Here is a 26106-nt window from a genome sequence, read left to right as displayed (position 1 = left end):
ACCCCTAGCTTTGTGGTTTCACAAAGCACATTGTCAGTCTGTTCTTCCCTTGGGGATGCTTGGCCCTATGAAAGCCTGGTGCATTTTTTTCACCCAGAGATGTCAGTACCAGGAATGAGCAGATGCAACACCCTGTAACAACTTTTCTCTGCTTCCCCCACAAGAGCCTTTTTATATTTTTATAATTTCTTTAACATCAAGTATTGTAGTACTAGATTTGGCCTGGTTGTGACTGTAAAACTCTGCCCTCTTAACTGTCTGGAGATGCAGAACCTTCTGCGCCTCTGTTTCAGAGTGGTAAACTTGTAGAGCCAAAGCAGAGGGGCTGGTTTCTACCCTGCAGAATCTGGGTTTGTAGTTTTGGCTTTCAAGGTGTGGCTGAATATGTAGTTTTCTTCCATTTAAATCCCCACCTGGATAAAGCTTTACATGGCCAGACGTATCAAGAATACGTTTGGAATTTGGATTCAGTTAGCTGTGGTATTGTTCATTTACTTCATATTTTAAAGCCATTAAAAGAAGTTTTTACAGCACTTCAGTGTCTGCAGGATGATTGACAGTTCAGCCTACTCCAGTCACGTGTACAAATAGGCCAGAAATGTCTTTTTGAGCAAAGAATGCCTTCTAGAAAGAAATGAACCTTTTGGAAGACTCAGGAGGGGAAGTTTCACCACACTTGAAGTCCTAGGGCATGTTTTTCATTAGGGATTTGAGTAGAATTATGTCCGAAGAGGTACAAGGCTAGAATCACCCCCCATGTTCTCTTGTCAAAGAGAGATGCAGCAACTAATATTTTTTTGGGGTAAGTTATATTGTTTGCTTTTGTCCAAAAATAAGAGCTGTATCCCTAGGGTGCAAACGAAGAGGGTCGGACTTTGTATTGTTGGACTGTTGGGACTGGAGACCAGGCTCGAGGATGTCACATTTATTCTTACAGAATAACATTTCTTCTATGTGACAACAAATGTGGATAGATTTTTTTTTGCTTGCATTATGGAGTCTGCACTGAAACTCTTTAGCATTGGAATGCAATTTTCAGGCACTGTAGCTCTAACCTGTAGATTACTCATCTCTGCGTCAGTCTGACTCCCAGGTGAGGCCTGCCTGAGGCTGATGCTGCACAAAACATCATGCAGCTGTAACATGCAACTTGTATTTCAACTTTAAACTTGGTTAGCCTGGGTGACAGGCAGTGATGGCTTGAAGATCCAAATGGTAGCACAGTCCAGCAACATAAATATGTCCCTGCTTACAGAAGATTAGCAGGTTTGTGTCACATCACTATGTCTACACTGTTCTAGTCATTCTGAGGAGGTGCTGGGTCAGACTGTGCTGCCCTGTCCATAGCACAGTTCCCTCTCTGCTGCCATCCTGACAGATTTCTCAAGTTCCAGCTGCCTCCTCTGGGGGTGAGATGGGAGAATGAAGTCTTCTGTCTGCTGGTAACACTGACATTGTAGAGATCTGTAAATTGAAGCTGTAGTGCTGCACCTGGCAGTGCTTGTGCAACAGCACTGGACACAGCCAATGCCACCTGGACCCACTGAGAGCAAAGCTCCAGGGTGCTGGAGCACAGATGGAAGTTTACCTTCTGATGGACTCCTGTATGGTGAAGCTGGTGTAATACTTCTGGGCCATCAGACTGCTTTCTCACTTTGACACTGTATAAGTCAATTTGAAAAGTACAGTTGCTTGAAAGTCAGGATGCCTGGCTGTTGGTGCAGTGCTGTTTCACTGACCTCCAGCTGTGTTCCTGGGGACAGATATGGATGGAACAATTATTTAGCCACAAAGTAGATGAATTCAAGTGGCTGATATGACATAAAACTTATCAATTGGAGGGTTGCTTTTATCAGATCACCCAACTTGACTGATATTCCATGATATTTCATGTAGCAGGTGTAGTGGGCATGCATTATGGTGAATGAAAATGAGGAGCTCTGCTCCATACAAACTGTGGCACTCACTGAAATCATTGTAGAGCTGATTTTGAGCAGTAGTCTGGCAAGGAGATAAGGTAATATTGTCTGCATTGGTGAGCTAGGCTCCATCCATAGCATGACAAATGCAAGAGCAGGCTGGAAAGACAGGAAATGTGAAGATGGACTCACTGCAATATGGATATTTAGTATCGTCCTGCAGCTAAAGCTAATGTAGAAGAATGACATGCTAGCAGGTGCTTGCAAGCCATTATATAGGCTTAAATACGACCTGAACGTGTACTTAAAGTAATAAGTTAAATTAAAAATATGAAGTGAGACATTCTTTCTTTGACCAGCTGCTGGTTTTAAAGAGGCAGAAATTGCTTAATTCACTTCTGTCTTGCTTTAAGACAATTGAAGGGGTGGACACTCCAGCATTAATTACCTGCCCTTTTAGTTTTAACCACTTCCTTTTTCACCCATAAGGAAAGGTGGATGCAAGAAGATAAAAGTAAAAAGATTATAATTTACCAAAAAATGAGGCATCAACAAATACTAAATAACACTAGTAAAGTAACACTAGCAATCAGTAGATACAGAGTTGCTGAATATCAGACTCTGAAACAGTTTTGGATTGCAAAGTGCAACTTCTTGGGTTGCTACTGTTGCTATTCAGAGACCTACCTGAAGCAACTCCCTCTGAAGCCCAGAAAGAAGCAAAAGAAGGATGTGTTTTCTTGATGTCTGGTTCTCAAGGCTGTGGCTGACCTTGCAGTCAGAAGCCTCTGTGTGTAGTTGACATACACAGTGGATATGTTAGCAAAAGTGAAGTTTACCAAAGGAAAAGAAGAAAAGTTTTTTTCAATTGATACAAGAGATACAGATCCTGTGTCTCTGCTACTTTTGGGCAGTCCATGTGCTGGCAGAACAGCAAGTGACAGGTTGTATCCTTAAGTGGCTGTGCTATCTTGGGTATAATAAATTGCTAAATAGAATGGCTTTGTGCTCTCATGGTGTGAGTGAGAAAGCACAGAGACAGCAGACAGCCTTCAGCTTACAGATGCCTTACATGATGCTTTGCAAAGGGTGGTTCTGTTCCCTGTTAGTGGCAGTCACATCACCTGGCTGCAGGTGTCAGCAGCTGAGCTGCTTGCTTATTGGAAGAGAAGTGGCAACTTTCCATTATGATTCATCTCACTCATTTTAAATTTCTATGTGAGAGGTAAAGACTCTGGAAGTATAGGACTGTTTTGGGGTTTTTTGTCTAGAAAGGAAGTCTGTGCAGCTTTAGATGTGTACATTAAGTGAGATGAATCCCACTGCCAGTGTCTTTCCCCAGTATCGGGAGATACACTGGGGGTTGATCTGATGCTGGGGCGGGGCACAGGAACTCTTCAGTGTCACTTGGAGATCAGGACCTAATTGAAGTGTGTACTGTCCTTGAATAACACTTAAATTTTCTTGGCATCAGCTCTGAACTGACACACTGTGACTGCACAACTTTGTGTGTATCTGCAATGTTCTTACATTCTGCTTTCAACACTTCACAGGGAACTGACGCTTTTCTGGAGCAAACTGCAGAGAAGAATAGATCCTTCCTTAGACTCCTTTTTGGAGAGATGTCGTCAGTTTGGCATCATTGCCAAGACACTACAGCATCTATTTTTCTTGATAAGAGTCATACAATCCGAAGTAAGTAATTACAGTCCTGAGTCTTTGGACTCAACTAGAGCTGTTTACATGAAATTATTATTTTCTTAATAATCCTATTGAACTGAAAGAAAAATATATAGCTTATTTAATTATTCCTGCTTTCTGATTAAGTGCCTAATAACACACTAATAAAAATCTTCTGTTTTCTTTAAACAGGCAGAGGAAGCAGGACTTGCCGTGTCTGTTTTGTTGTGTGTGAGAGCCCTTCAGATCAGGTCCAACGGAAGCGATGAGATGAAGACATCAGTGTGTAAAACAATTGCATGCCTTTTACCAGAAGATCTTGAAGTTAGAAGAGCCTGTCAGCTCACAGAATTCTTACTTGAGCCAACTTGGAGTGGATTTAATGCGTTGGAAGAGCTCTATATGCAGCCAGACCAAAAATTTGATGAAGAAAATGCACTGGTTCCAAATTCACTCCGCTGTGAACTGCTGTTGGCTTTGAAAGCGTATTGGCCATTTGATCCTGAATTTTGGGACTGGAAGACTTTAAAGCGGCATTGTCATAAACTGTTAGGGAAGGTAGCTTCTGATTCCGAGGATGATGTAGGTTGTCATATGTCACTCAATGAGACCGACATGTTAGAAACTTTCTTTAGTGACTATGATGAGGCAAAGGAACACAAATATTATGATGGAAAAGACACATTGAACCACCCTAAGGAAAAATCAAGAGTAAAAAAACCAATTGGTTCTTCAGAAAGATACCAGAGATGGCTTCAATACAAGTTTTTTTGTGTGCTCTGCAAAAGGGAGTGTATAGAGGCCAGAATACTGCATCATTCTAAGATGCACATGGAAGATGGTATTTATACATGTCCTGTTTGCACAAAAAAGTTCAAGAGAAAGGAATTTTTTGTACCACATGTAATGGAACATGTTAAAATGCCACCTAGTAGAACACACAGACCTAAAAAGAAAATAATTCTGAAAAAAGAGAGATCACCGCAAAAGGCAACAGTTTCCAGCAGCCCTCCCCCAGTGTTCCCAGAAAGGTCACACCAGGCACAGCTCCCTGAAAGCTTTGATGATGACACACAGGAATATGTCACATTCAGCCAACTGGAAAATTGCCAGCTGCAAGACAGAGACATCTACCCCTGTCCTGGGACAGATTGTTCTAGAGTATTTAAACAGTTTAAGTATTTAAGTGTGCATCTGAAAGCTGAACATCAAAACAATGATGAGAATGCAAAACACTACTTGGATATGAAGAACAGGAGGGAGAAATGTGCATTCTGCCGCCGGCACTTCATGACGTCCTTCCACCTGCGGGAGCACGAGCGCGTGCACTGCGGGCCTCAGCCTTACATGTGTGTGTCCATGGACTGCTATGCCAGGTTTGGCTCAGTGAATGAGCTTCTCAACCACAAACAAACTCATGATGATCTTCGGTATAAATGTGAGTTAAATGGCTGTAATATTGTTTTCAGTGACTTAGGGCAGCTGTATCATCATGAGGCGCAGCACTTCAGAGATGCGTCATACACCTGCAACTACTTTGGTTGCAAAAAGTTTTATTATTCAAAAACTGAATTTCAGAATCACCTTGCAGCACATGATATCCAAGTGTCAAATGGGGAAGGGAAGCAAAGGCTGAACCTTGAAGGGTTGGTTTCAGAAGAAAAATCCAGTTATCTTCCAGACTCTCAGCTGCTTGAGCAATCTGAAAATTCCAGTCTGAATGATAACTTGGATCCCTCAGGCTCTCAGGAAATTCCACAGGTGAAGGAAGAATCTCTCTCTGACAGTGAAGATCTCAACAGTGAAAATAATTGCAGCCTGCATTGTGGGAAGCACAGGGCAGATGCTGCAGTAAGCCAAGGTCAGACATCTCCACAGCTGCTTCGAACAATGGCTCACAACCAGTCAGTTCCAGGTTTTGTCATGTCCCAGGAAGGAGTCTTCCATCCAGCAAATATGAAACAACAGTGTTCCAATGTGGCAGTTTGCTTTGATGAAAAAAGCCTTTCCTGTGGTTTTGAAGGCTGCTGTTCCACCCATAAAAATTCCAGAAGTATGCAAAAACACCTTCGAAGGGCCCATCCATACAACTTTAAAGGTAAAAGAAACATGGAAATGAAAACTAAATACTTTCTTGATCTGTTGAGTGATGCTCAGGACAGTAAATCCCCTACAGATATGAGTCCAGAATTAGGTCACAGTTCTGATACAAATGCTGACTCTCCAGAAAGCTTGTGTTGTGCTGTAGATGCTACAGGAAGCAGTAGCCTGAGGGAAGAGACTTGTCCTTCTTCCCCAGAAACATCTTTCTATGACAGTTCTAAAGAAGCAGATATTGAAGATAACATGTTGGAACTATTGTTAGGCTTGAAACATCTAAGCTTAAAAAATGCTAGTGTTCAGAATTCAAGACAGAAATCTTTTCTGGGCTATTCATCTAGGGATGGCAAGTGCCCTGAGTCTGTTGATGAAACTACCTCAAAATTTCACCTTCAAGAGCAAGATGATAATTTACCCAGCCAGTATCTTACCCAGCTGGCAGCTAAACCATTTTTCTGTGAATGTCACGGATGTACATGTGAGTTTGTGACCAGAGAAGCTCTCTTAATGCATTATGTTAAAAAGCATAACTATTCAAAGGAAATGGTTCTTCAACTAAATATGTTCCAGCATCGGTATTCGCCATTTAAGTGTCATATTTGCCAAAGATCATTTACAAGAAAAACACATCTTCGAATTCACTATAGAAAAAAACATCAAATTGGCTGTGAGAGGGTGGCTCACAAGGTGTGTCCTAGTGAAAATTTCGATCATGTTGGTTTATGTACAGAGGACATGCATAAGGACAGCACTGCTCCAGTACCTGCCTGTGCAAATAGCGTTGGGTTCCCTGGACATTCGGACTCGGAACAGCTGTGTCACCCAAAAAAGGAAGACTGCTCTTCTGAGACTGATTTGGAGTCCAATGAAGAGACAGACAATGACGTAACAAGAAAAACATCTAACATAACTTCTCTGGACAGTCATAGGGAAGAACTGGAAGCAAGACAGGGAAGAGGAAGCAAAAGAACAGTTGCTAAAGGAAACTTATGTTACATATTGCATAAGTACCACAAACCATTTCATTGTATACATAAAAGCTGCAACTCGGCATTCACAAACCAGAAAGGTTTGATTCGCCATTACAGAACTGTTCACCAGTATAATAAGGAACAGCTCTGCTTAGAAAAAGACAAAGCAAGAACAAAAAGGGAACTTGTCAAATGTAAAAAAATATTTGCATGCAAACACAAAGACTGTGGTAAGCGTTTTCTGTGTTCTAAAGCTCTTGCTAAGCATTGTAGTGACTTCCACAATGAAATTTTAGAGGATCAAAAACTGCTTTCTGAAGCTGAGTCTGCCAGATTTGCTTGTAACCAAGCCCACTGCCATGCTGTATTTTATACATTTAATAAGCTTAAACAGCACCTAATAGAAGAACATGCCAATGAAGAAAAATTAAACAAAGATTTTGAAATCCATTGTGACCTTAATGGCTGCAATCGAATTTTCACAAATTACAGTCACTATTCTCAACACGTATATTTCAGACACAGTGAATATTATGATAGTCTCTTTGGAAATCAGAAAGAGGAGGATGATAATGAAGATAAAGATAAAAATGAGCAAAATTATTTGAAAGATGGCTTTAACACAAGCAAGCAGAATGGGAAGCAATTAAAAGAAAAAGCTAAAAGAATTAGCAGAAGCAGAGAAAAGCATTTGCTGAATTTCAAAACAAAGGAGGAAGCCCTACAAATGTGCAAAGAGAAATCTAACCAGACACAGTACCCCTGCATGGTCCAGGGGTGCCTGTCTGTTGTCAAACTGGAAAGCAGCATAGTGCGGCACTATAAGCGCACACACCAGATGACCAACATGTACATTGAGCAGCGCCTTCAGAAACTCGTTCTTTGTGTTAAATGTGGCATCATGATTGAAAAGCAATCTTGCTCTGACACAGCTTCAGACTCAGATAAAAAAGATGTAGAAGTTAATGAGGATAAATCAGCTAATTCTGAGCCCGTGCAGGAAAGTGACAAACCCCTTGTTCCAAATCCTGCCTGTGATCCTCCAGATGTGAGTGATGAAGACCAAAAACAATGTCCACCGAGTAGTGTGAATTGTGATACCAGTGCCTTTGTGTATTCAGGCACTTTAAAATATAACCACAGTTCAAAAGACACCTGTTTTGAAGAGTCTAACACCAGGGAGACAACTGTGTGTAAAACTGAAGATCTTCCTGAAAGCAGTGAAAGAGACAATAACTCTTCTTTCTCCAGTTTACAATTAGAGTTGCCAAAAGAGAAAGACCCAGAAGGATGTCAACATAGTGCGGTTAATCAGAATGCAAAAAGAAATGTACTTTGTGCTACGAAGGATAAATTTCAAAAGCCTCCTGTGTCCAAACCATTTGATTTAAAGACATATAAACCAATGGGATTTGAGTCTTCATTTTTAAAATTTATTCAGGAAAGTGAGAGAAAAGATGATGATGATGATGATGATGATTGTGATGAGGTGGTAGAATGGGAGTCTCCTGAGCCATTGCCAGCAGGTGAAACATTGCAAAAAGAGAGAGACAGTCAAGGGAACACACCAGTAAACAACTTTGTAAGTGATGAAAATGTAATCATAACCCCAAATAATCCTGGGCAGCTAACAGAGATCCAGCCCTTGCTGTCAGAGTCCTCATCTGCTCCTTCCTTAGAAAATCTGAGGGCAATCTTGGACAAGGCCCTAACGGACTGTGGAGACCTTGCCTTAAAACAGCTGCATTACTTACGACCAGTAGTTGTTCTTGAAAGATCCAAGTTTTCCACACCTCTCATAGATTTATTTCCAACAAAAAAGGCAGATGAGCTGTGTGTAGGAAGTACATAAGTAGCTTTGCTTAGAGCAGATAGCCTCCACTACTGCTGTACGGGGAGAACTTCAAATTAGAACAGTAATTGTTACAGTACACACTTTTTAGGTTAGTTTTGACTGTTTGATTCCATGAATGTATAATATCTGTCAAAAGTATTGGCCAAGTTAATTTAGCTCCCCATTTTTTTCAATGAACAATGCTGATTTTGGTGCTATTTAATACATCAGAATACTGGGGGCTTCCTCTTGAAGAGTAAATGTGCATGATTGTATATGGAACAAGTACTGGGGTACCAGGGTTTGGGGGGCGATGGAGTTATTACTTGACTTGAATGTGCACCCCAGGGTGCTTTGTGTAACATATTGTACACTACAGCATCTTATATTTTTTGAGTTATGAGTTTCAATAAATTACAGTTTTTCACCCATTTGTTTACTGTACAGTAAATCTTTAATGTGCTTTACTTGTAATTGAGTTTGGGACCATTCTGAGTGCATTGGACAGTGTTGCTTAAGTTTATGCATTTGTAGATAATTTATCAAACTGATATAATAGATACAGAAAAGTAAAGTATTACATTTTATTTTACAACATTCTCTGTGCTTTTTTCAGACTTGAAAGAACTATAATTAGTACAGGCTTACTAATTACACTTATGCATGCAAAAGTCCTTGTTCCTTTAAAGGCAGAGGGTGCTTTCTGAGACTGTCTGGCACCACCTGAGTGTGTGGTGAATGTTGCCAGACTTCCAAGCAGGTTCTGTGACATGAAAGTACTAATATACATTTAAGGCTCTCCCATTGGCTTTTTTTGACAATGAATGAAACCTAGCTGGAAGATTCACCAGAAGAGTCAGCTAATATTTTAAGCTCTGTTTCTTGTTCTGTCTCTCATTTTTTGCCACTTATGGCTACATCATGAGGCCCAGAATCACAGAATCACTGTCCCCACATCTTCCTGGGGATTCTAATGAGCAAGCAAGCAATCGCAGCTTCTTACTGGTTGAAGGCTTGGGTGTTGTTGGGGCTTCTGGGTTTTTGTACTGTAATCTGAAAAGCAGCAGTGGAAAGGAAGTGGAAAAAACTTTGGGAAATATTTAAAACAGCATGAGTATTGGCTGAGTGCAGGAAAGATGGCAGCTGTCAAACCATATAGTGAACTGTGGCATGACCAAAACTGGGCAGAAATGGCATCTTTGTACTATGTTTAGGAAAATTAATTTATTTGGACATCCTTAAAAGTTAGGTTAAAAGTCATAGACCAAACAAGAGAAGTGTAGCTTACTGCCTAGCCTTACATGTAATTTCTTCTCTCTAAACTGTAAGCTTTTAATTAAAGAAATATGGTGCATCAATCTTCTCACAAAAATTTAAAAATTGAAGTAAGTTATGTCAAAAGGTTAAATACTTCAGCATCATCAGACAGCCATCAATGTGTTCCAAAATAATTTCTCTCTCTAAAATAACAAAGTACCTCTTTTAGTAATGTGGGCTCATAGGGTGTTCATACTTCAGTTGAAAGATACCAGTACAGCACTGGTCAGCTTCTTCTTTGTTACAAACTGTATCTTGCCCATTTCAGACTGTCAGTGTTTCAGTCTTTGAACTCCATCACCTCCAAAATGCACTACTGTCTCAATGAGGTAATAGGTGTCACACCATCAAAACTGTACAGCTTGAATCTACATCTTTATCCCAATTTCTTGGGCTTTTTTATCTGATCTAATTGCCTGGCACAGATGGGTATTGGAGAAGGAGGCCACAAAAGGGTAAAGGTTTGAAGAATTTTTACTATCTAGTTCTGTTTTCATGCCATGAGGTAGAGCATCATTTTCCCTCCCAAGTGCTACCAGAATTTGTCTTAAAATGATGTAACATTTCCAGCTTCTTGCTTTCAAGCATATTGGAGAAACATTTTGTTCTGCAGTAAAGAAACACCATTGCATTGACTTTCCAAAAAAAATTATTCTGAATGTGAAGAGTAGATACCTCAGAAAACACATTTCATAGGGAATGTTGCTTCCATTTTTAAAATTGTTGTCTTCGAGTGTGTGGATTTTATAGGACAAAAACATATTTATTGGTTGTGCATGCCTAAACTCTCCAAGCCTTTGGGCTGCCCTGCCATGTTCCGTGGGTGATAAAAACCTGTAAATACCTTTACAATGACAGACCTTCCAGACTGACTTCTCTCTTTCCAGCAGAGCTTGCAGCAGAGCCAACAGCACTTCCTCATCTACCCTGTTCTTCTGCAGGGATATATTACATTACAGAAAACGCTGAGTTTCAATATATTTGACAGGTCATTCTTCTATATATTAAAAAAAAAAATAGGTAACTGATAGATAATGAGAACATTAAGTTGGTGTTATTTTATTAAAAATTAATGACTAAAAATCCACAGACACGTTCTGTTACACTTTATGCTGGTAGAAATTAGATAAGTGACTGGTACTAAAATGCCACATCTAGAAGTGGCTAAACGTTAACAGCCCTCTTACTGCATCTTTGTCAATTAGGCAGTCCCTGTGCTCTGCATGGCTCTCTTGTCCCCATCTGCCGGGCGGGCTCTGGATTCCAGCAGCGCCGTGCTGTCCTCACGGAGCATTACACAGACCAAATCTGACGTGCGCGTTTCGGCTTTAAATAAATCAGTAAGTACTGCAGTAGTCAGTGTTAATTTCTGTACTTCTCTTAGTGTTTCTGTAAAAGGTTTTGGACAAGTACTAACGAGGCTTTATATGCGTTATTGTGCGCAGTCTGAGTAATTTATACTGAAGAAAAATAATCCAAACGTCTTCCCCCATCCTCGCTGTGCTGATACACACACGTGCTTGACCGGGATGGCCGAGCCGTGCCGGGCGGAGCCGTGCCGGGCAGAGCTGAGCCAGAGCCCACCGCACAGCCCTCCGCCGCCGCCCCTCAACGGAGCCCGCCGCTGCCGCCCTACTTCACGCAGCCGGCCGCCCCTCACGGAGCCCGCCGCCACTGCCCCTCAGGGCTGCCCCTCACGGAGCCCGCCGCCGCCGCCCCTCAGGGCCGCCCCGCACGGAGCCCCTCCCGGAGCCCGCCGCCGCCGCCCCCCAGGGCCGCCCCTCACGGAGCCCGCCGCTACCGCCGTCCCTCACGGAGCCGGCTGCCCCTCACGGAGCCCACCGCTGCCGCCCCTCAGGGCCGCCCCTCACGGAGCCCACCGCCCCTCACGGAGCCCCTCACGGAGCCCGCCGCCGCCGCCCCTCACTGCCGCCCCGCCCTCGGTTCCTCCGGCCGCCAGGCGGCGCCGCAGCGTGCGGCGGGTGGAGCGGCTATGGCGCTGTCCGGCGACCTGTGGGCAGAGCTGCCGGCTGAGCGCCGCATCTTCTGCTCCGTCCTGCTCTTCTCGTGGGCCGTCTACCTCTGGGAGGCTTTTCTGGCGCACCGGCAGGTCGGTGAGGCTCTGGCGGGGACGGTGGCTGGCGGGAACGGTCGCTGGCGGGACGGGGCTGTGCCCGGCCCGGCCCGGCCTCACGTGGAGAGTGTCCGGGACCAGGTCCGGAGCCGTGGCCGGGGCTGGAGCCGAAGCCGAGCGATGGGGGGCCTGTCCCCTGCCTGTGGAGGGCTCGGCCCTGTCCCGGGGCGCGGCCTCAGGATGGTGGGAACGCTCCCAGTGCGGCTTGGGTGAGCGCGGTAGGGTCACCGGCGGCTCTGCACCTCAGCAGCTCGGTCCTCCTCCCCGGGACAGCTGAGAGAGAGCGGAATGAGCAAAAATGAGGAAACGCGTGAGTTGAAATAACGTCAGTTTAACCGGTGAAGGAAAGAGGAAGGAAGCGCTACAAGCGCTGCATAGGCTGTCATTCAGCACCTCCCCGAGCAGGCGATGCCTGGGCAGCCTCCGAGCGATGGCCACCCTGGAAGGCACATCCCAGCCCTCGCTTCTTATTGCAGAATACGACACAGAGGACGGAGTGTCCCTTTGGTCAGGTCCCGGCTGTCGCCTGCCAGCCGCATCTCCACACACAGACAGGTGTCTGAGCCCTGCGATCGGGGACCGTGCAGCCTGATGCCCCGGACAGGGGAGAATGTGTTTTGAAATGACAAAGGGTAGGAGCTTTTCCTTAGACAACGGATAAGTATACTGAAACAAGACAGCTGAGGAAAAAGGCTTTTAGTCTTAAAAAATTTTCAAGTGGCAAGTTCTTTACTGAAAATGAAAGAACACCTCGTTTGTGCAGTCACTCTGTAGGTCTGCATTGTGGTGAAGTCACATGGTTTGCACGGGAGGATCTGGTGTTTTCATTCAAAATCAGCTTAGTCGCTAACTGGTGCAGTAACATCCTGAGGAAAAATCAGCTTGTGTGATCTGTATTTGAACTACTCAAAATAAGTTATTAAGCCAGCAATTCAGTTCCTGGTTACATCATAATAATTATGCTGCAGTTTTATATTTAGAACTTGATAGAAAACTGGAATTTAGGAATATTTGTTCCTTTGTGTGTTGTTTTTCCTTTATTTTTTAACTTTCTGTGTTGGCCCATGGGATCATTTTATGTGTTACTCTTAAATCTTATTTATCTGCTTTAAAATATTAGGTGTAGACTTTAAGTTTTGTCTTCAATTTTTCAGAGGCGGGTGTATAGAACAACAACACATGTACCACAGGAACTGGGACAGATCATGGACTCAGAAACATTTGAAAAATCTCGTCTCTATCAGCTGGACAAAAGTACTTTCAGCTTTTGGTCAGGCCTCTATTCAGAGGTTGAGGGCACTGTGAGTACCTTTCATATGATATTTTTCATGTACTCAAACTGTGAAGTGCTTTGGTTCTTAGTGATCACATGCAGCTGAACCATTGGCATTCTGGTGTCTTACAGCAAACACTGAAATTTACATTCTGTTTTTGTTTGTAGCTGTATTTGCTATACAAAAACAAGTAATTATTCAGAAAGCATGTAATTTCTTTCAGCAGTGCTGAGTCATGCTTCACAACTACATTAGCTTACATTTTAATTATATTCTATAGTAGTTTCCACTGCAAAATAATTAAGCAATATGAGAGTTATTTTAAATTGTTAAAATACAGACTTTTCCCTGTGTTTGGAGGAATGCAACTACTTTAATTTTTGGATAGAATTTAAGTAGAATGTAAAAAGAGCAGCCTGTGAGAACAGAGCGTACCAGTGGGTACTTCTGAAGTATAAGAAGAATTACACTGAGCAAGTAACATTTACATAGATGAAAAAACAGAACTGTTAGAACAAAATATTTATGTGTGTGATTTACAGTCTTAGGAGAAGAGAAACCTCTTCTAACTCACTTCTGAAATGCATTGCTCACCAGTAGCACAAAAAGGAATCCTGAGGTGCTTGGCATTGCAAAGTAAAAAAATTGATTTATACATATAGTGATGCATCAGTTGCTAAGAAAGCAAATATGAGATATTTACAAGTTGAGCTGTATGAGAAATGCTAGGCCTGGCTATGAGCTGCCATGAGCACTTGCTTCAATAGCTCTAGCTTGGCATTTCTTTGGTGGTGGTGTACCCCAAATGTTCACTCCTTGTTCCTTGGCAGCCAGTATGGCAGGAGATGCTGGGAGCAGACACAGGGAGGAGACCATGAAGCTTTCTTCAAAATATCTGTAGCAACTCCAGTACTGAAAGTGGAACTGGGTTTTTCTCTGGGCAGGGAATGCAGGTGAACTTCTGCTCTAGGAGAGGAGGGCAGCTCCTCTGCAAGACATATGGATATATGTGTATTTTTACATATATATATATATATACATATATACATACATACATGTGTATATATATATATATATATATACATACATTCATACATACATACAACCGCAGGGCACACGGGCTTTAAGGTCTTCTGAAGATACACTTTATGTCTGAGCCAATACAGCTGCAAAGTCTACAGAAAATAGGCTTGGAAATATGCTAGTATTTCACAGGAAAAAAAAATAATTATCTGCTCTCTACTTCTTTAAAGTAAAAATTAATTATTGCCAGATATTCCAGGCTTGTTTTATCACTTGTCAAGATCAGAGGGGTGGCAGAAAGCTAATTATAAAACTTGTCTTATTCACCTTTAACAGGTTCTTATTATACTGAAATTTTAGTAGACTAAGATGACAGTGTGTTTCATACTGCCTCTGTGGTATGTGGTTTTGTTTTTAAGATGATTCTCCTCTGTGGAGGAATTCCTTTTCTGTGGAAACTGTCTGGTCAGATCTCTGGCCGTGCTGGGTTTGGACCAGAATATGAAGTAAGTAGGCTTTAAATTTCTTTGAAAGTATTTTGTCCCTACTGCAATAATAATTTTTATTTTTAAATTGGTATTTAGTTAAAAGTTAGATTTAGCTAAGCTGTAACACAGTAAAAATAACACATATTTCCTGGTGCACACAATGACTGTGTGATTCTGAGAACTGGTAACAGTGAAATAGCTTGCTTTTAAATTAGCTTACTAATTAAAACAGCCTTATATGTTGAAAGCAAAGTCTGGTATCTGATTGAGTCAAATGAGGTGGTGGGGTGGGGTTTTGGGAGCTCTTTATTTGAGTGTTTCCTTTTTACTAATCCTAGAATTGATCTACCTGCACACTGAAAGGGTAAGAAATTTGAGTCTACTGCTTCTGTTACCTTTGTGCTGTAGATGAGGCATGTATCCAAATTTGTGTTCCAAATCCTTAGTAAGCTATTATAGTGAGCAATAATTAGTCATCATGTACAAGCTAATTCTGTGAATTTATACAGCATCATCTCCTAACCAGTTTCAGTTAAACCACTGACCTAAAAGCCATTTTTAACACCCAGAATATTTGTTTGTATGGATCAGTAAATATCAGGTGGTTTTGTTTTGTTTTTTAGATTGTTCAGTCATTGGTATTTCTGCTGCTTGCAACACTCTTCAGTGCAGTGACTGGTCTCCCGTGGAGTTTATATAATACATTTGTCATAGAAGAGAAACATGGCTTCAATCAACAGGTAATGCAGAGAGCACTTGTACTGACCAAATTGGTTCAGATTGTTTAGATAGGCTGGTCCTTTAATGAATGTGCAACACAAAATAATGGTTTGGGTCAGGCCTTACTAAGGAAGAGTGCATCTACATGGGCTTGAGTCTGTGTGGTTGTAAGGAGCTACTAGGGGAGCTCCTCTTTGAATGACTCTGATTTTCTTATGACACTGGCATTGCTGTTTTGCCATTTGTCTTAACTGAAGGGATCAGTTCACTAACCAGAGTGGCATGTAATATTTACATTGATATATCACTGATATAATTTATCCTTTCTTTGCAGACGCTGAGTTTTTTTTTTAAGGATGCTATCAAGAAGTTTGTTGTGACTCAGTGTATTCTGTTGCCAGTGACATCCCTTCTGCTTTACATTATTAAAATAGGGGGAGACTACTTTTTTATCTATGCCTGGCTCTTCACGTTAGTTGTTTCCTTGGTGAGTATGAAAGGATGTTTGGGTTTCTTCAGACTCCAGCTTACTGGCATGGCTCAGCATGCTGAACACGGCTGAAAGGAAATGAAGAAAAATCTAAATCTCCTGGGGATTTTAATGTCTACAAACTTTAACAGAGTGTCTTGCTCTCAATGTACTTGTTCAGGAATAATAGCTCATATTAGTTGTCTACATTATTGTCATCTATATCTAATCTATTTAGTAATGGAGTGTCTTCAGCAATTGAAAGATAAGCACTGATAAAGCTTTAGAATAGGTACTGGAAATACTATATGGTGATTGGTTTTCCTTTCTCACAAGTATAGAGGTGAGAACCAGAACATGTGCAGCTGAAGCCGTGTTCTTCTCTCTCACTCTCCTATCACAAACTAGTATTTTATTTTTGCTCTGCCTGCACCTTCCTGCTGAGCTGTCCACATAGATTTTGTCCTGAGGTGCTACAGATACTTTAGAACTAGATATAACAGGGGTTGGTCTATCTTTTATACAACAAAAGCTAGAAAATGAAACGTCGTGGCAGAGCTGCAAACTTCCGTATTGAAAGAACACTTAGCACTCCTGGCTCACTCTTCTACTCTGGGCCCTCTCCACCCCTGACGGTTAAGTGCATGCTTAGACAATTGGTGTGTTGCCACCTCATTGCAATTTTATAGAATTTTAGGCCTTAATGTGTTTTAACAGCCTTTGAAATGCAAAATCATCCTATGAGGTATTAGATTTACCCTTTAGAGCCTGGTTTAGGGAAAAATTCCAGTTCCATACCTCTGTAATCAGAGTTGCATCCTCCTACTAGTCTGTTATGCCTGCTGATATCAAGGCATTGCACAGAGATCTGAGATAAAACCTTAAAATTAGTCCCCACATGCTATATGGTCTGAAACACTAGTATGGACCGAAAAGCTGATTTCTACTTTATGAAATACCCTTCTACACTTTCTGCAAAATATCTGCAGAGGTTTAAGCCCCTAAAAATTGCAGTAACAAAAATAACTCATTTTTAGTGGTGTTTTATATTTATGCCCTCGCTTGCTGTGAATTTGCAAAAGTCAGTTTTTCTGATTTTCGATTTCATTGAACTTTTTCAACAGTGCACACACTGTCAAAACTCCACATACTTTTTTTCAGTGAAATAAAACGTATCAAGATAATTTTGAAGTTAATATTGATGTCCATTTGCCTCTCACATCCTGTTCCTTTTTTGCTAACCAGAATTTAAACTTTTTAAAAAAATAAATAAAAATAATTTTGTGGTGATCCAGACTGTGAGGAAAGGAAGTTCAGTTTTCCTTTCCATCACTTTATTCTAGTTCTGGCTTTCTCAACTGGGCTGCAGCTGATGCTAGTTTGAAAAGATGCAGGTGCACTGTAGTGATGGTTTTAGGTCAAGGCTGTTAGTCATTGTGGAGCCGGAGGTATCAGGCAGACAGCTGCCTCAGCCCTGCAGTCAACTGGGACATGGAAAGAAAAGAGGGGACATGAAATTTCTTGCCTCTTTTTAAACAGTTGTTTTGCAAGTTAGTAGGAATTAGTCCCACTTCTTCTATCTCCTGGTTCCTTCATGTCTGCAGCTGAGTATGAAACACTTCAGAGTTTTCCAGGATTGGTGTAGTGCATGGAAGTGACAGCTTGGCAATGATGAGCTCCCAGCTGCCCAGAGGCCTTGTCCTCTGCACTGTTCACACCAGTTCTGCTCAAGGTGTTGATGTAGGCTGTGTAGGTGGTTTGTGCACAGTTTGCTGAACTGTGGACTGGCCACCAGACAAAGCAGCCCATAGAGAGCCTGGCTCTAGATCCCACTTCATACAGGAAGCTTTCCCAAGTGTTTTTTCTGAAATTGTGCCCTCTTTTGGAACTTTTTGTTCCACCTTTAGTAGTAAACACATTTGCATGCCCTGTTGTTAATATCTGCATGTGTTTGCAGGTGCTTGTTACAATCTATGCAGACTATATTGCACCTTTGTTTGATAAATTCATTCCGCTTCCGGAGGGAGAGCTCAAGCAGCAAATTGAAACAATGGCAAAGAGCATTGACTTCCCATTGACTAAGGTGTATGTTGTTGAAGGTGAGGCTTTGTTATTTTTTTAAATAAAAAGGCTTTGTCATTTTAAATGTGTGGGGTTTTAGCATTGATTGTGGATGCTGTAGTAGGGCTGTTGCTTGCGTTACTCAGATACTGCAATACTAGCCAAGGTCTGTAGCATTTTCCTGGTCTTTTTCCTGAAGCTCAGTTCACAGCCTGAACTCATCCTCTGGTTGGAAGCATTTTCCTGGGTCTGTGGAGTGGAAATACACAGCTCAGTCAGGAGTGGAAGCACAAAAGAATTCAAGATTACAATTTTAGAACTGTGAAACAAAGGCAATAGCTTTTTAATTTTTCTAGTCTCAGTTTAGCCTTGTCTCAAAGTCCTTGGTAAAACAATTGAAAAAGTATTGAAAATTAAAAATACCTACTTCTTGAGATGTTCACAGGGATGGTTTCTTATACTGTATCTGGATGGTCTCACACCTTCTACTTGAGACTAATTTTTTTCACTTTCTAATACTGACTTTCTCATCTTTTTTTCTCAGGTCATGGAATATAGCATGGAGCATGTCAGCTGCCATGTAACTTCAATTCCATGTTCATGGAGTACTTTACTGTTTGACATTTCCACTATTACTTATTTTGCTCCTGTCTGAACTTGATTTCAGGGGCTTTCCCAAATATTTTTTGGTTTGTGCACCACCCGTGAGGCTCAGAGGTGTTTTTATTTACTTTGTGAAAGCAGTATGAGATTGCATAAAGACCTAAAATGATAGAAGTTTGCTGTTGGAGAGGGTGGTAAAGGCTTTATCTAGCCTAGAAGCTGTGACTCAAAGCTTTGGACTGGTCAAATCCTGCCGGTGTCATCCCTCAGTGCTGCTCAGAACCACTGACACACTTGGGACACATGAAACTCTTCTCTTTTCAAGCTGAGCTAAAGCTTTTCAAGCTTGAGAGTCAGTGCAGAGGTTTGTGCTGCAGTTTCCCCAAATACATTGCTGGCTGTGTACCAGCTTTTAACAATGGGAAAAGTACCATGAACCAGTTGTTGGTCCTGCAGCCCTTGTGCAGTGTCCTGCACTGACCTCAGCATGTCTGCTTAAGTGGCAGGGGGCTGCAGTGGAGGCTGCCAAACCTCCAAATACTGCCCCTCCTCACCCCCTCCCCACTTCAATTTTTTTTTTTTTTTTGGTAGAATTCTTAAGAATGTTAAGCCAGCACCATTCCCTTTTGACACAGGTGATTGAATGTGGAAACATCATCTTTTTACTGGTGTTTTTCTGCATTCTCTTTTGGCTCTTCCCGCTCTAGAACTAACTTCTTAGTAAAATGTGCCACCAAGTCCTTTACCTTCAGAGTTCATTCTGTAAGAGGCAGATTACAAAGGTTTTTTCTACACCAACATTTAGTGAAGGATGAAGGTTTTTATTGCATACAGATGAAAGGAAACCTTACTATCCTGTTGCTATTCAGATTTCTTCACTGGGAAGGGACCAGATGCTGAGGCGTCATACTCTGACCAGTGTCTTCCTCTGTTAATGTGTTGTGGTTTGATGCTGAAGGTCACAACGACCATCTGCAGGTTGACTTCCAGTGGAACAATGGATATTTGTGTCCTAAGAGGTTTATGCAGTTCATACATTTATACTGAGTGTTTTAGGGCAGGTGCCTTCCAACTTACCCTTTGCTGCAAAAAACCCAGGGGATTCCTCTTCTGCTCTCATAGAGACAGTTTTCAATCCTGATGTTGCAACAGCTGCTGTCCATAAGAAAAAATAAGATTTTTAATCAACTGAAATTCTCCACATTTCATGGAAAGAGATGAGTTTCTTGGGCCTAGGTTTATTGACAGCAGAAACAATCCATGACTGACCTGATCTAGATAAAGGTAGCTGTACAAAATGGCCTATTGCAAACAAAAATAGTATTGAGGAACTGTGTTATCTGTAATTCATCTCTTCTTATCTGTTTCTAAAGTCTTCATATTTATCTGTTTCCGTTCATTTTTGCTGGCACATTTGAAAGAATTCTACATAACTTGGCACAGGTTCTTTGCCTGGAGCCGTGTCAGTGTAGAATGCTCTTTCCACTCTAAATCTGAAATTGCAATAGAATTTGATTTTCTTCTTGGATATTAGATGTTTACAACTGCTCTTATGGTTTTAGTGCTTTTAGTGATTACATGCTACATTTCTCTATGGGAGTCATCATTGCTTAGATTTTAGAATATGCCTCAGCTTCCAAACAGATCTGCTTGAGTTTGGCTACTGTTCATTTGGGGATTCTGAGAATTCCTCTGGAAGAATCTGGTCTGTGTTTGTCAGTGCATGGGATTATTCAGATTTAAATTATTATTCAGTCTTTAAATTTTCCCCATCAGGTTCTAAGCGTTCCTCCCATAGCAATGCTTATTTCTATGGATTCTTCAAGAATAAGCGGATAGTACTCTTCGACACACTCCTGGAAGACTATTCTGCTTTGAACAAAGAACCAGCAGAAGGAGAAGATGGTGAGAATGAAGAAACAAAGTCTAAAACCAAAGTGAGCTTTTCCTTCATTGTGTTGTTTATATTAATTTCTTGGTGAGATATTCCCTTGTGTTTTCTAATGTATTTTAAAGGTCCTGAGTTAGTTGCTAAAACCCAAACCCTAATGATTTCAACACCAAAGTATGCCTGGTTTGCTAATTGGAATTTCTGGGGCTGTGTGAGTTGTGCAGATAGCACCAAAGACTGTCAAAACCCACAGGGCATTTAGCAAAACATTAGTTCCCTGCATGTAAAAACTAGATCTTCCCTATAATTCTTTGAATAAGGGACCTGTTCAGGGTTTTAGCTCATCATCTTTTGGGACTGCCATAACAAAGCTTCCCTTTGAAGGAAATACTTTTAATTCTTAGTGTGTCATTTGCATGCCTTTTACTGCATGCAGTTTTTGGTGTGGGAGGCACAGATAGAGTGCACATGTGCATCCTCCCATGCCCTGGTCAAGAACAGGATGGTGGCCTGGCACTGGCCTCTCCTTTGAAGTGCAGCTGCACATCATGAGTCTGCTGGAACAGCTGTTGTGGCCTCAGAAGGGTATGACAATGACTAAAGCTAATAGAATACTTTCTGAATAACCTGAAGGAGTTATTCTGAGAAAAACAAATGGCCTTGTGCAAGGTTAGGCCAATGTCTAGATTGTTGTTCAGTCCAGCTTCTGTTCCTTGACACCACGGTAGTGGTGCCCAGGGTTTTGTTTGGAAAATACAAGAAGTGGGTGGTGAGAGGAGAGGATGTTGAGCTCACCTGATCTAGTCATAATGAGAGTCTGTATTCCATTTCAACAGGTTCTTCAGCCTTTGTGTTTGCTTCTGACTTGCTAATGGATCTTTGAAGGTGCAGATGTCCTTCCTAATTATAGCTTTAAGGCTATATAGGGCTTTTTGAAGAGGACAGTTCTTTTTAAAAGGAGCAGTACTGCCTTGGGAGGAAGGGTACATGTTAAGTGTTGAAGGAAAGTAGAAACAGGGCTCTGCTTTGAATTCTCCTCTGAAAGTCTGCAGCTCTGAATACCTGTTTCCAGTGTAATGCTTTCCTTGAGTAAAGAAACAGGATGAGAAGGGATAGGAGAGTGTTTGGAAGGCAAATCTTCCAGTGTCCTTTCAGGTTTGCATCAGTCTGCATACACAGAAATAAGGGAACACCACCTCATAGTAGAAATCTTCTTAACCTTAAAAGATTATATTCCTTTAAGTATCTTTGTGAAAAAATCTCAGCAAGAAGTTATATGTGTGTGTTTCTGGTATTAGAGGGAATGGCCTGATCTAGGGACACTTAAGTGATCAAGGAAAAAGCAAATGAGTAAAATTTATTTGGTTGTGTTCAGACATACCTGACAATACTTCTGCTTTGTTATTCCCTCAGAATAAGAAACAAGGATGTAAAAATGAAGAAGTTCTGGCTGTACTCGGTCATGAATTGGGTCACTGGAAACTAGGTCATACTGTCAAAAATATAATCATCAGCCAGGTAAGTTATTTTAAACTGGTTTTTTCCCTGGAGCATCTGTAATTACAGCTGTTTCCAAATGCCCTCTTCCAGATTTGTTAGTGTACATTCACCTGATACACTGTGTGACAGAGAGCTGGTCTGGATCACAGCCATCCTTCTTTTCTGTTGCTCCTGTTTCAATAACAAACAATATTCTGGAACCTTCCATTTTACTCTAAAAAGACCAAACGACCACTTGGATAGCTAATCACTCTCTCTAGAAAACTTGCTAAGGCATGGTCCTGCCTCTTGGCTCTGAAAAGCCAGGCAAGCACAATGCTTGTACACGACCCTGCACAGCTTAGATGGAAGCACGGATTGTTTCCAGGAACAGAAGCACAACACAGCACAGATACATTTTGTTTAGCTTTAAACTTTTCAGAACCCATGCTTAATTCCAAGGAGATGGGTTCTATCCCATACTCCCTCCTCACTTCTTGCCTTTTCATCTCCCTTCATTACTTGTTTTTTGCTCACTGACAGAAAATAATGGCTCTTCTACTGCTGCATTTTCAGAAAGCGGGTAAAGACCGACTGTTTGTTCCTCTCTGTATATTAGTTCAAAAGTAATCTATTTTTTTTTTTTTTACAGTGGCATCCATGTGCAAATTTATAATGTGATGTTATGTAATGACTTACCCTAATCAAGAATGTTTTTTTTTCTTTTCTCCAGATGAATTCCTTCCTTTGCTTCTTCTTGTTTGCTGTGCTAATTGGTCAAAAAGAACTCTTTGCTGCATTTGGTTTCTATGACACCCAGCCTACCCTGATAGGCTTGATGATTATTTTCCAGTTCATTTTTTCACCTTACAATGAGGTAAATTGTTTTCAAGACATAGGCACTGAAGTATCATCCTATTTAAGTAATGATTCTGTTTTGTCAGGGGAAGGTTGAAGGGGCTGTATTGATAATCAGGCTTAGTGCTGCATGTTGGGTAGCACTCCCAGTTTCTGGTGTGGCTTGGATAAAGCTTAGTGAGATCAGTCTGCAGCCACAGCGACGTGTGGGATGTGGGAAGCTAGATGTGGTATTTACTGGCACTGAAGGAATCTGCAGAGAGCTGAATTTTAAAATAATTTTTAATGCATTTCTCTCCACAGGTTCTCTCATTTTGTTTGACTGTATTAAGCCGAAGATTTGAGTTTCAAGCAGATGCATTTGCCAAGGAACTTGGGAAGGCTAAAGACCTATATTCTGCTTTGATCAAGCTAAACAAAGATAATTTAGGATTCCCTGTTTCTGACTGGATCTTTTCAATGTGGCATTACTCCCACCCACCCCTTTTAGAAAGACTTCAGGCCTTGAAAGATGCAAAACAAGAGTGACAGCAGTGATTGCTGGTTCAGAGACAGTGCTTCCATCTCAGAAGCAAAGTTCAGAGCTGCTTTTTAATTTTTTTTAAATAGATAATGCAAATTAAGTGCGCTGTTAACAGCACCACAGATCTGAGTATCCTGAAACAGGTATTAAATTATAAATTACTTATTTTTAACAAAAACAAAACTGTGGAACATAATTTAGAACAAGTGCTGGGTGAAGACCTTCCCCCACACCCGCCACACTGACTTTTATTTCCATATCATAGTATAGACTTTTAAAGGGAGGAAAACAAGTGTAGACTTCAAAGCACCTTTTTCTTCAGTTTGTGTATGCCTTGAACATTGCTTTTGATCCTTTTTCTATTCTCAGCACTCTGTGAACCTTCCCAGTCTCACCCTCTTCACAGTGAAGAGGCTTTGGGTGACTTGATTTCCTGTATAATGATACTTGTGCTTGCCAGTGTTTTAAAAAGCTGAATGCAGCTGTAGGCTTTTCTCCTGCATTCATGTCTGTCATAATGATAAATGCTGCTTAATAAAAACTTTCTCTGAAGTGCGGGAAGAAGGATGAATTATAGCTGAGAAAATTTACCATGTCTTCCTTGAAAATGAGCACTAGGTGGTGTTTACTAGCATTGTAGTGGGATTAGGCTGCTCCTATTGCCCACAGTGCTGCTGGGGTATGGAAGGATGTTACAGAGAATCAGAACAGGACCCACACATTTGAGAAAATTGCTAATTGTCTCTTGTTCTCTCTTTTTCCACACCTTAGTTCCTCCATTTCTGTTGTACTTTGCCTAGATTTTTTGTGTATATGGAAGTGTCCAGTTGCTCAGCTAGTGTATCAGAGCCACACTTTGATTCTGAGGGGGCTTATCCTCCATTCCATTGAGGGTTTTTCATTAATTTGATTCCAGCTGAAATAGTAGTGTTGGCATATTTATTCTTCATCACTGTTCTTATATATAAAAATTCTTAGATATTAAAAGCCCAGGAAACAGTTTGCCCACATCAGTTATTGAAGAACAAAGTGGGTAAACATGGAAGTGGCTTCAGCATTGATTATCTATGACTTTTCTGATGAAAAATAGGATTCTATTTACTTTTGTTGAAGTAAAAATAAAAGTAAAATATAAGTTTGCATGTGCATACAAATGTTTTAACCAGCCTGAATATACATCCTCCATATATGAATCAGATTTTCTGTCTGCAGTAAATTAAAAAGTTCTGCTCAGCTCTGTACAAAGAGAGAAGTCATCAAAGCAAATTGTCATTGTTTCACATGTTGGAATATTCTCATATATTTTATTGTTGGCTTACATTTGTTTTTCTGATCATAGGGAAAAATGCCTTATAAGATGATGGGCACAATGATGTCTTGGGTGAAACAAGATGTTGCTGAAAGCCCTTTGTATGCCTTATTCTAATTGTGTTTATACCCCAACAAATATGGAGCTAAACTACAGATACGGATTTAGGAGACAGTTTTACAAATCTGGAGAGCCTATATTTGTCATGTTAACTGTATTTAATAAAAGGCCCTCAAAAATAAAAGCATTAACTTGAATCTATCAATTCAGAAGAATAAATGTGTCAAGTTTTGAATGAGATGTTGGCTGGTGTAAAACTATGGAAAACATGTTAAGTGTGCTTTGAGAAAATCATTTGTCTCATCCATTAGGTAAAACTTGTATGCAAAAATGAATTTTCTGGCTATTTCAGGAGTTTGTAAATGCAAACAAAAGGAGATTAAAGTGTGAAGATGAAGGAAATGCCAGTTCCTATGGAAGCATGAAATATTTAAAATACCTGGCTCACAGGTGAAGGTGGTATTTTTATAGCAATTGCCTCTTATACCCTTTTCTCCCCCATCAGTGCTTAGTCATCTCTGCAGTTCTTCTAGCTGGATGTCACCTATAACTACTGAACAAGGTTTCAGATTTGGTTCCATTCTGCTACAAGTTGCTTCTCAGTACTGCAATTGTCAGTGTGTGCTGCTCAGCTTCTACCTGCCCACATTTCTACTGGGCAGCTGGAGTGCATCAGCTACATCTTGCAGAGCTTCTATAGCCCCAAAATGCTTGCTGTCTCCCTGAGAATGGTCAAAATTACACCAAAATCTTCCTGTGCAACTTCTGCCTTCCTGGGTACCTGAATGCTCCCACAGTGTCTATACAGCCATGTGGCCAGCACCTGTTTCATGACAAAGCCACCATCCCTTTCAGGAAATGACCAGTTTTAAGGAAAGAAGCAAGAAAATTAGTGAGTGTGCATTTAGATGTCTGTTACCTTTTGCAAATACTCTTCAGGTACTCAAGGGACCCTAGAGCAGAACATCTCTGGCATCTGTGGGACTGCCGGGCATTCACCAGCAGAGTCCTGTCCAAAGGCTGGAGCTTTGCCTTCCTGTTTCCTGCCTTAGCAGTTTTTCCTGCAGGTCTAAGTAGAAACCTGAGAGAAGATATGCTGAGGAAAAGTGCCAGATCTTGAAAGGTGACAGAAGGACTAAAACTGAATCCTTTGTGAACATGAAGCTTGATGTGTCCTGGTAACGTGTGCTGGCAGCCAAGAGACACAAGTGCCCTGGGCTGATCCCCAGCAGGGATGGTGGCTCCAGCTCTGGTATCCCCAATACAAGAAAGGCCTGTTGGAATGAGTCCAAAGGAGGCCACAGAGATGCTGGAACCCCTCTGCTCTGGAGACAGGCTGGAAGAGCTGAGGGTGGTCACCTGGACAAGGCTCCAGGGAGACCTTAGAGCTCCT

The 26106-nt window shown here is 41.3% G+C and overlaps 2 protein-coding genes across 4 annotated transcripts in view; both read left to right on the top strand.

The window, feature by feature from the left end:
* RLF (RLF zinc finger) overlaps positions 1-8935 on the top strand; it is a 40847-nt gene extending 31912 nt beyond the window's left edge. For both annotated transcript variants that reach the window (XM_005529884.3, XM_088067376.1), the window contains 2 exons: positions 3473-3614; positions 3792-8935. In XM_005529884.3, the coding sequence (XP_005529941.2) occupies positions 3473-3614; positions 3792-8522 (4873 nt within the window). In that variant the 3' untranslated portion in view covers positions 8523-8935. The remainder of the gene's footprint in view (positions 1-3472; positions 3615-3791) is intronic.
* A 2865-nt stretch (positions 8936-11800) lies between these two features.
* ZMPSTE24 (zinc metallopeptidase STE24) lies at positions 11801-24951 on the top strand. 2 transcript variants are annotated; one of them, XM_005529883.3, is made up of 10 exons: positions 11801-11931; positions 13110-13256; positions 14672-14758; positions 15364-15480; positions 15795-15947; positions 17887-18028; positions 20370-20530; positions 21898-22002; positions 22697-22840; positions 23125-24951. In XM_005529883.3, the coding sequence occupies exons 1-10, from the start codon at positions 11815-11817 to the stop codon at positions 23347-23349; spliced, it is 1398 nt and encodes a 465-aa protein (XP_005529940.1). In that variant the 5' UTR covers positions 11801-11814; the 3' UTR covers positions 23350-24951. The 2 variants fall into 2 exon arrangements, with proteins under 2 accessions (XP_005529940.1, XP_014114149.1); XM_014258674.2 differs by lacking the exon at positions 11801-11931 and adding an exon at positions 11980-12587.
* Positions 24952-26106: the final 1155 nt, after the last annotated feature.

Source organism: Pseudopodoces humilis, chromosome 27 (genome assembly GCF_049639895.1).
Source record: "Pseudopodoces humilis isolate 2021_Gansu_Grassland_sample_001 chromosome 27, ASM4963989v1, whole genome shotgun sequence".
NCBI lineage: Eukaryota > Metazoa > Chordata > Aves > Passeriformes > Paridae > Pseudopodoces > Pseudopodoces humilis.
This window is presented reverse-complemented; position numbering and strand designations above follow the sequence as displayed.